Genomic DNA, 10670 nt, shown 5'->3' on the forward strand with positions numbered 1-10670 from the left:
TTACGGATCAATTTTGAAGCCTATAACCCAATAATTTCATAAAAGATGATTGACACAAAATGGGCGTGTTTTACTAGTCTAGCATAACCGAAACACGGTGTTGGTTGCGCCGCGTAGTTATACACAGCAAAATAGCGGTTTTAATTAAAATGCTGTTCTCAAGTGCAGAAATAGGAAATGTTATAAGTAATAAGGAGTCATTCTTTGAATATTATGAAGTGATAATTTCGATCGGAGTGTGGTCAAATCTATCATAAAGTCCTTTTAGCTTTATCGGATTTGACCAAGCCCGGACCAAAAGAGAATCACCTCATAATACTCAAATAATGATTCCTCATTCCTTAATTAGTATGCGCTTTAATATCATCATTTATCTTCATTTATTCTTTATTCACTTAAGCTTTACAGCCCATCTGAATTAAGTTTCAAGATCGGTATTGTCGTCCTAAGGTAGCTAGCAATATGCGTGATGGAATCATGCATTTCAACCTGGTAATACTTTTTTACAACGCGTAAAAACCGTAGTGCTTGTATTGTTACATCATTTAATGGCCTTTAATGCAGTCTTCTGAATTGATGCTTTTGCCGAGTTACAATTTTTTGCAAAGTGATTTTTAAGATCCCCATCAACACCCTTCCTATAACGGAAGTCGGAATCATGACTCAGTCAATGCACAAAAACGAATATCCATCCTTATTCTTACTGTAGTCGATAAGGACTCGGCAGTACAAGCATTTTTCTCATAGTAGCTTCTAACATTCTTCTCCGAATGAGTATTATACAAATAGCATCTTAAAATGGAAATATGGTAGATATTAAAACTATGCCAGTTATCAATTAACGTTTGCGGAAAAAAACGACTTTGGTGGCTTTTAATAAAAAATAATTCTAACCAATCACGTAACATTATTCTTGATTACTATGTAATATGAAATTTGATGCATGTAATGTAGCATTCATCCCTCAAGATTCTGCAATAAAAGAAACCCAAGTAACATATACTGATTTTTATTGACATTTCATAAATATCATTATCATATATTATTATGGCTGAACATCAAGTACAGAAACAAAAACTTGCGTAAAACTAAATAGGCACTGAGCGAGAAACACACTGAGAATGAACGAAGCATCACACAATGCCTGAATGAATCTACCAGAACACTGACGCCAGAGAAGACAATCAAAGAGACACAGTTCACTTCAGCGCTGGGAAGATATGATTGTATACCAAGAAAAACAATCTTTTCTTCTCCTGTCGAAAAATTTCTCTCTAGCAAGTTCATATACATGTTTGAAACATTTTGTTGATAAAAATTTCTATCAGATATCACATTCAATTCATTAAAATGGCTCATCAAGGGAAGTCTGCACACATCCATCTTTTACAGAAAGAGCTATACTACACCGAAACACAACACATTTCATTCACACACCTGTCAGTCTTGCCAATTTCCCCAGATAATAATGATTTTAATAAAAGAAAGAAAAAAAATCAAGTGAAAATATCACTAGCACCATTTTATGGGGGGTTATTCAGTCCGTTGTATGCCACTTGGCTGACCTCTTCGCACTCAGTCCGAAACACACACAAGCCAGCACAACTCATCTTTGTCCCACTATAGGGTCATGCACACAGAGAGTTCACCTGCTGGATCAGCACTCGCAGCAGCTACTTAATCAGGGGAGTCTCTGACGGCAGCAAGGCTAGGAAAAAAAACAGCATTAGGGAACAACTGTTTCAGGTCAGAGCTGATGGTAGGAATCAGAATCATGCCAATAAAACTGTCCATCGCGTTTGTGGAATGCCCAACGTTTCCTAGGACGCTGCCTCGGCTAGTCACCTGCTGATGCTGTGCGACCTCTCGCGGTCCTGGTTCCCGGCGCGTGACCCGCCATCTTCCTCTGTCGTGTTGTACCTGGCAAAGAATGGGTGTCTGAAAGCTTCCCTTAGAGTGATGCGCTCCTTTGGGCAGTATTTCAACATGCACCAGACGAGATCAAACAAGTCTCTGTGGTCAGTGTTCTCCGGATCCGTTATGTAATGCTGGAAAGATACAAGGCATGCATTGTATGGCTGTGATTGTTGAATATACAGACACAATGAATCATGAAGACAATCCACATGATACAGATAATATACATGTAAACACCTCCTATCAAGAGCTGTCTAAGTGATATTATCCACCATTTTTTTTTCTTGGACATATTTTGATGCATGAAACAGGCAACATTTAATGGCTGGGATTATATCGCTAAACTTATTGGATACACTTCACCTTTATGTAATCTGTTTTATAACTGACCATGCTTGAAGTGAATGACATGATATATTATCATGCAACATTGATGTCCACTGTATTATTTATTGACAGTCAAAACATATTCTGCTTCATATTCATAAAGTGGTCACATTTAGTGCAGTGTTCAAGTCAAATCTAAGTGTACAAAAGCTGCACTGTGAATTCACAAAGCTTACAGTGTTAATTAAGATTATACACAGGTTTTTTTCTCTTTCAAAAAATCAACTATGCATAATGTTGCATTAAAAGCTCTTTCCAAGTTGGTCAGTAGATAAATGTTTTTCATCACTGAAGACACTCTGGCTAACACACTTCAAAAATCCAAAGAGAGGTTACACGTTTTCCATGAAAGTTGTTAAGAAAACACAACAGAGACAATTAGAAATAAAAAAAAAAAAGCATTAGTTCTCTTTCGTGAAAATGTCCGAGGAAATAAACACTTAATAATTCAAAATAAGTAACAAACTTGTTAAAACTGCTTTCACTAAGAATACAACAATGAAAGAAAGAGAGAGAGAGTACCTGAGCACACTCTCAGGAAATATACACAGTTCTGAAGTCACAAAGGTGTTGTTATTTAACCATGCAAGAAAATTGCTTGAGAGGATAATCCTCCGATGGAGTGGAGAATAAATGTGTGCAAGCCTTCCAGAACCTCAAGAGAATTTCACAACAGCAAAAATTAATGGAGAGAGTCAGACTACACAGAACTGTAAGCCAGGCACTGTTCATGCTTTTCACCTGTTCCTCTTGTCTCCTCCGACGTCAAGCTGAGACTGCATGGGAACACATAAGGAATTGACTCCCCTAATCACAAATTTATTGTCGCCCTGGCTTTGATCGCTACTGGCTTCAGCACTGGAATTATTTGTTGGATCTAAGCAGCCGGAATCCCGGCCTAGACTCGAGTCCTTCCCAGGACACATGTTGTCGCTGGAAGGTATTTGAGAGAAACACTCAACCGTCTGATCAGAGCCCTTGCCACTCGAGGGCTCTGTCGGAGGGTTTAGTGGTGAATCTAGGCCGGGTTTCCCTAAAAAACAACAGGTCTCCTCCTCGCCATCACCACCACCACTATTACCACCGGTGACCATTTTGTCAGAACTCTTTTTCTTTTTAGGTCTTCTCCTCCTCTTTTTCTTGTCACCTTTGGCTGCCCCAGGTGAGTGTTCCCCAGTGGCTGCAGCCTGATCCATGCTCTCTGGAGGTTCAGGTTCTAGATAAATCTGACATGGACCTGGCTCTACAATCATGGAATAGTCACAAGGTTTCAAGGGTGCTTTTGGCTTTTCATTTCGTGGTGAAGTGACATCAGGCGAAATACTCTCTGATGCAGACTTGAATTCGTCCGATTCATCCGGGACGTTCTCTGCCTCTTTCCCTGCAGACTGAGCTTCAGGAACTTCCCCAGAACTCTGATCATTTACCTCCTTAAGAACGGATTCAGTTTCTGCCTCAAGAGATTCAGAGACCATTTCCTCTGACTTCTTCACATCTTCCATCATTTCTACATCATTTTCATTTGCTTTCGATTGAGAATTTTCAAATTCCTCATTTTTCTCTGAAGGCATATCACTTCTGGCATCAGCAGAAATTTCATTCTGTTCTCCACTCTCCTGTAAATCCTGTTCTTCCTTATTATTTCCAGGATCAGCCAATATCAAGGTCTTTTGTTCCACATTTGGAGTAGGTGGGGTGACCATGATATCAGCCATACTGGTTTCCTGTGAAGGAATATCTTTGGCACATTCCTCCTTCGATGGAATGCTACTATCTCCTTCCTGCAATAAAGCTGTTTCACTAGGGGCAACTACATCTACAAGGGAACTAGGTCTATTGTCACACGTTTCTGAAGCAGAATTGTCGAGCGTGTTTATCTCACCTTGATCTACTAATGGTGATGCGGATTTTTTCGCTTGAGATGAAAGATCTGGATAAATCTTTAAGACAGTATCTGGAGTAGATTTTTTGAAAAAATCAAATATACTCCTCATGCTAGGCTCTGGCTTTGGTTTTGTTGGATCTGGTCCATCTTGGCGTGAGTTCCTTCGAGCTCTTCTCTCAGCTTCCTCTCTGGCTTCTTCCTCTGCTACCTCTCGTTCAATTTCTTTCAGCCGTGCACGTCTACGTGTCGATGGAGAGTCCTCTTTGTTAAGCTCTGTCCCTGTTGGAGGTTTGGAAGATGGCAAGGAATCTTTTCTAACTGCTCCTTCTGGTATACTTTTCTCCAGTTCAGCTTTAAGGGCTTTACGAGCTAGTCTTGTGTACAGGTCTTCATCTGGATTACTTGAATCTTCTGTTGGAAGCTTCAGGCTTTCTTCATTATCAATATTTTTGCTTGCCTTTTCACTGATGAGGTCTGGTTTATCATCTGGCTTTTCAGGGTCATAAGTGTCGTCATTAACAGCTTCAGTCCTCTTCAATCTACGCCCCTGTCGTACAGCTGAATGGTCAGACTCTGTGCTTTCTTCAGACACCTGATCAGCCATGCCACCTCTTCTAGCTCGCCTTGCCCTTCGAGCCTCCACTGCATCCATTTGTTCAGCCATCTCAGCAGCAAGCTTGGCTTCCCTTTCTGCTCTTCTTGCTCGCCTGGCTTTTCGAGCTTCCTGCACAATTTCTGATCCCTCCACATCAAGCATTGGAGTTTCTGGGGAAGGCTTTCTGCTTCTCCTTTTGCGTTCTGGTTTAGTTTCTGTACCTGTTTCTTCATTGTCATCAACTGCCAAAGTATCTTTGTCACTGGCTTTTGAAACCCTATCAGAATCAGTCTCTGAGCTAGCCACAGAATCTTGTTCTTCAAGCACCTTTAGGGCCTGCTCAGAGTCTGCCTTTTCCTCTGGTACTTTCACTTCCGTTTCACTGGGAGCCTCATTTGGAGTCTTTTTAGCAAAGATCTTCTTTGCCCCTGGAAACATTTCAAACAAAGTTTTTTCTGGCCTTTCTACAATCACATCTGGTATTTTCAAGTCTGTTGTTACTTTCTCAGATTTCTCAGGAATGCTATCAAGCTCCATCTTTTCCTGCTCCTTACTCCGACTTTTGCTCCGACATATCCCATCCTTCTCATCCTCATTCTCCGGAACTTTTTCTGCAGATGCAGAACGAACCTCATCGATGGAAGGATAACGACCCGGGTACTGCTTGTGAATGGGACGAAAGAACTGATGCTTCATGGCCTCTTTTAATGTGATGCGTTCGTTGGGTAAATAGTCCAGCATCATTTCAACGAGTTCTAGGCACTGACGGTGTTCTGCGCCCTTGTCACGTAGATAGTGCTGAAATAAAGGAACCAAAATCTCATCAAACACCCAACATGCTGTCCACCGACTTCCTCTACATCCGTACAACAAATTCTACATTTCTTGCAACAATTTATCTTTTTTTTTTTCTTCAAACTTTTGCTAGTTTTTCTTTAATTTTTCCTAATTTCTTTTTTCTCAATTTAATTACAGGAAAAGTAAAGCATTGTAATTGAAGAAAAGGCAATGTATTTACCTCAAAATTTCAACAAGCTTTGACCAGTCAATCTTAAAACACACACAAACTGCTTGTTGCTGGCATTCACAGATAAATACAACAGAACTGAAAATCCATTCTAACTGAACAAGCATCTCATCATCTATATGTTTTCAATTATGTCGCATCAGTCTTTAATAACAGTATCTCAGCTGATCTGATCATATTTGTATTGTTACGGATAGCGTCATGCCATTAGTTTGTTCTACAAATCTTCACTTCAAGCATGGTCATCAACTGTTGTGTACTCTACATAACACTGTGTACACCAAATTATTTTTTACCACCATCAAATCTATTAGTATATCAATATTTGGGTGTTCTTAATCTATGGAGTAGCCTATTCATGCATCAAAATAAAAGTATTTCAACAACTTCCACAGAATCTGTGGCAACAATATTGGATCACAGGCACTTTTTGACAGTGCTTTCTCATGATCACTGAAATAGAATACATAAGCAGTGTTAATCAATGAATAAATTGATATCAAATTATCAAACTATTATCCAATGAAAAATGGCATTTCTACAACAGAGAGTACAACAAACAAGACACAAATTCTTAAATCTTTCTTGTTAATAGATAATAAAAAAAATTATTTCATAGCAAATTGATCATATGAATAGAAACAGATTGGATAAAATTCTTTCAGTAAGTTTTTCCTTTCCATTTTGTAAACATCCCTACCTTTAACCTCTTGCAATTTTCACGAACATATTTTCCTTTAGAACTTCTCTGATCCCAGTCGAGTTTACCATTGTAGAAATACTTGTATTTTCTGTAGGTTCCAAACAAAAGACAAACAGAAGCTATCATCAGACACAAATCATGCACGCTCTACTGTTCAACATAAATAAACTCATGCACAGGCCATGTTGAACCAAGGCTAAAATATTGTTTTCTAAATAGCTACCAATTAGAAAGCCATTTTTTCATTACAGCATGAATTTCATCTAAATTGCTGCCAATCCCGACACTGGCCAAAAATTAAATTCCACTTGATTTCCTCTGAAATTGTAAATTTGTTAAAAGTTGTAAGCACTGCTTCATTTTAGCAAAGCTTGCATTTAAAACTTGACATCTGGCTTTCTATTAGGTGCACAAAGATTAGCCTTAGTAAGAAATAAGGACATGCTGCCACAGTTACACAAAAAAGAAAGTTTGTTTGGTCGTGGGGATCCACTATTGTATATCTCCATGTCAAGGACAGAGCAATACAACTTAAAAACAGTGGGCGAGCAGGGGCAGGCAACTCCTGAAATGACTGGTGCTGATATACGGCAGGCAGGCAACAGGCATCAGTCGGCAGCATACTTACATAGAGCGGCCTGCAGTTTTCCCGTACATAGCGGCCTGCAGAGGAGGTGGGGTCCCAATCAAGGCGCCCATGCCAGAAAAAATTTGTTCTTCAAATGGGAAAATAGAGGCATGAGGGCTAAGCTTCATATCACAATTATTTTTTTATCATACATTTACAAGAAATATCAGTAAAAATTTGAGAGGATAAAAACATTTTATGTTTATATTAATGACGAGATGTGTTTAACAAATGAAATGAAGTCATCTCTCAAATAATCACTATTTCAGATATTCTAAGCACAAAGTAGAAGAAAAGAATTTAAGGATATGTTGTCAAATCTCTCTCACCACAAAACAGTCTGGGATATAAGAGGCTGGTAACTATGTAAATTTGATTTACTCTATCATAATTTTTTTTTTTTTTTTTTTAACCCAAGTTTGTTTTTAAATAAGTTCCAAATATTATTGCATGTTTTTCTTACAATACTCAAGACAAGAGATGAATCACACAAAGAAATCTGTATAATGTGGAATCTTTTCATTTTATAAGTTTTGTAGTTTGTTCAAATATCTAAAGTTTGTAATGGCATAATCATATAGGTAACTAAAGCTTCTGTGTAAACTAATACCACTGTATACTATTGAATAAAATAATGATGACAAGATTACCAGCCCCTCTCGGTCCCCCATTTTAATCAGCTGAGGGAGAGAGACTATGAGTACACGTATGTGTAAATATGACACAAACAAGGTAATAAGAGGGTAGTAGACCTGTGCATTAGTTTACAACCATAAATCATCTTAAATACAGTAAACAATAATAAAATCATAAAAAAAAAAGTTTTGTTTTTTACTGATAATATTTTCCACACAATTACACATGAATATTTCTGGAATTGCCATTATCATCATTACACAAGCCGATTGCCGTTTACACTCACTGGCGGCTGCACACTTACTTGGTTTTCTTGATCATTCTGTATGGCAAAGTGCCCAGAATTCTCTCCATCATTGCTAAGTGTTCCTTGTTGTCATGTGTCTATAAAAAGCAAAACACAACCCACTCATTTTGTGCACCAGTGTAAGGAAGCTTACAAATATTTTTAGTTGCTTCCCAAAATACATTGATTCATTTTCCTGTAAATCTCAGAATTTTGTTTTTTATACCAATTTGCAATTTGATTATCTGATTAACATTTTCGGTCATTTATGAGATATTGCAAAGTTTCATGCATAAGGCCTTTTTTTAAAATAAAATTCCAGTTTTAACAGTAAATGTTATTATTTACCAGAATACTCTTATTTTCATGTATTTTGAGTAGAAATAGTGAGAAAAGCAGGTCTTACCTGGAATAATGTAAAGCCTGTATAGAGTTCAAACATGATACAGCCAATGGACCACACATCACAGGGCTGGGCCCATCCCATCTCTACAAGCAAAATGTATCACATTGCAAAGTTGTTGTCTGTACATGTACACTCTACATATAATGTGTGAAGGCCAGGTACAATCAATTCAAATTCAACATCCAAGGATGGAACTAAATAATTCTTTAACATATTAATATCTTAGTAAACTTTTGTATCTAGGCATAAGGAAATGAGAAACTGAATTTGTATTTACTTAATAAACTTTGTCAGATCATATAATTGATCGTAATAATTCAAATTAATTGACAAAAATTAATAACAAGACTTGTTCATCATCTTAACTTTACCTAATATGACCTCTGGAGCTCTGTAGTGGCGGGTTGAGACAATAGTACTGTGGTGTTCATGATCAAACGTGGCCGAACCAAAATCTATCAGTCGGATATCTGTGTTTTTGATATTGCGCTCATCTCGTTTCTGAGAGAATGGCAAAAAAGATAAAAAAGAGACAAAAATGAAAATCTTGATATTTATCACAAGAAAAGGTTTAGTGCATCAACACATCACAAACACATCAAATGCGCAAGTTTACAGCTTCAGAGCAAAATGTTATTCGGCAGCTTCTTTTATTATGATCTTTATCTTGAGTATTCAAATTTGAATATATATCAGACAGCAAAGTCGTCTTGCTTATATCACCAGAAATAGATCAAGGCTGGAGCAGATGAGTCAGAGTTTATAAACAAAATAGCTGCAGAACATGCTGTACAGTTTCCCCTTCCAATCTTATTTTCCTTATCATGTTTATAAATAACCATTCATTGCATATTTCTAATCGACTTTGAAATTTTGATTATGAAGTGGGTTAGTAACCTTAGAAATAGAAATTCAAGAAAGGTATTACAAAATAACAAAATGGAAGAAAAAAAATAAATTGTTTCACTTGTCTTTTTTTCTCTCTCCTCTCACTCACTTCTTTTTTTTTTTGGTGAGAGGGGGGTTAAAGAATATTAAATGTGCAATATCTTTTGAGTTCTCTCAAAAAATGAAAGAAAAATAGAGGGCAGTAAATACACTACAGTCATAAAAATAAAGGTATCGAAATCTCTTTAAGAAGAAAAAAAAAGAAAAAAGAAAATTGGTGTCAACAAACTGGAATTGGAATCCTTGGGGCAGATGTATTCATAAAAAATATAGAAAAAGAGATACATGTACCTGGATAGTTGTTATGACAGCATACAGAAAACACTGCAGACCAAGTGCCACAACGAGGGGCGGGCCCAGAAGGTGAAGGTCAGCAAGCCTTCACGAAATCGCCAGGCCCTTACCAACCCCTACATGCTGTAGGATTCAGACAAACCTGTCCAGTGTGCATGTACTTACAATTTTACATGTTGACCAAGTTATGGAAAATTCATCAAATCATAAAGGCACTCTGAAACTAATTTTTGCTTCCTAACCTCAATATTCAATTAATTTCCATTCAAAGAAAATCTGATTCTCCACTTTTGTCTTTTAATCTGAAATTTTCAGAAAAATTTGAATGGCAATAAGGTAAAAAAAAAAAAATTGCTATGAGATTGATATTAAGACATTTCAAGGTGCCTCAAATTTTTGTTAGATAGTATGGACAGGTTTCTCGTCATTCCTAGCATGCTTATGACTAAACGACTATTACCGTTTTAATCCCTAATTCTTCACACGTTACCTTCCTTGGGTTGTACGAGACTTCATAATCGGAATTAACAAACAAGATATTTTCTGGTTTCAGGTCAGTGTGTGTCAGCTTGTTTTCATGCAGAACTGCAACAAGAAAGAAAATGCTTTTTAAAATTATTATTCACCACTTGACTCTATTCGTATTCTTTGGACAATGTTCAATAGCACGGGCAACTGCCACACTATCCAAGCTGTGTAAATGGGAATGACTTACAGTTGACTGCATAACACAGCTGGTATGATATGTGTCTCACTTGATCAATTGTGTAGGGGAGGTAATGGTTGTCTTTCTGTAATATTAAATGAAACAATTTCATGAATAGCTCAGGAAAATCTAAATTTTTTATGAACATCAATAATCTTTATATCACTTGCATTTTTTTTCTTTCTTTCAAACTTTAATTTACATTAAAATAAGCATTTTATGTAAGTGCATTACGGTATTTTAGATAATACT

The 10670-nt window shown here is 37.2% G+C and overlaps 1 protein-coding gene across 5 annotated transcripts in view; it reads right to left on the reverse strand.

Annotated features, from left to right (window-relative positions):
• Positions 1-1875: 1875 nt before the first annotated feature.
• The window catches only part of LOC105338262 (uncharacterized), a 21699-nt gene continuing 12904 nt past the window's right edge, over positions 1876-10670 (reverse strand). For 3 of the 5 annotated variants that reach the window (XM_020071416.3, XM_020071418.3, XM_020071419.3), the window contains 8 exons: positions 10428-10503; positions 10173-10297; positions 8842-8971; positions 8471-8553; positions 8083-8162; positions 7143-7230; positions 3046-5582; positions 1905-2048 (listed from right to left, as the gene is read on the reverse strand). In XM_020071416.3, coding sequence (XP_019926975.3) covers positions 2039-2048; positions 3046-5582; positions 7143-7230; positions 8083-8162; positions 8471-8553; positions 8842-8971; positions 10173-10297; positions 10428-10503 — 3129 coding nt within the window. In that variant the 3' untranslated portion in view covers positions 1905-2038. Of the gene's footprint in view, positions 2049-3045; positions 5583-7142; positions 7231-8082; positions 8163-8470; positions 8554-8841; positions 8972-10172; positions 10298-10427; positions 10504-10670 lie in introns of all 5 variants that reach the window. The other 2 variants (XM_066084244.1, XM_020071417.3) reach the window with 2 other exon arrangements.

The sequence above is a fragment of the Magallana gigas genome, chromosome 5 (assembly GCF_963853765.1).
Source record: "Magallana gigas chromosome 5, xbMagGiga1.1, whole genome shotgun sequence".
Taxonomy (NCBI): domain Eukaryota; kingdom Metazoa; phylum Mollusca; class Bivalvia; order Ostreida; family Ostreidae; genus Magallana; species Magallana gigas.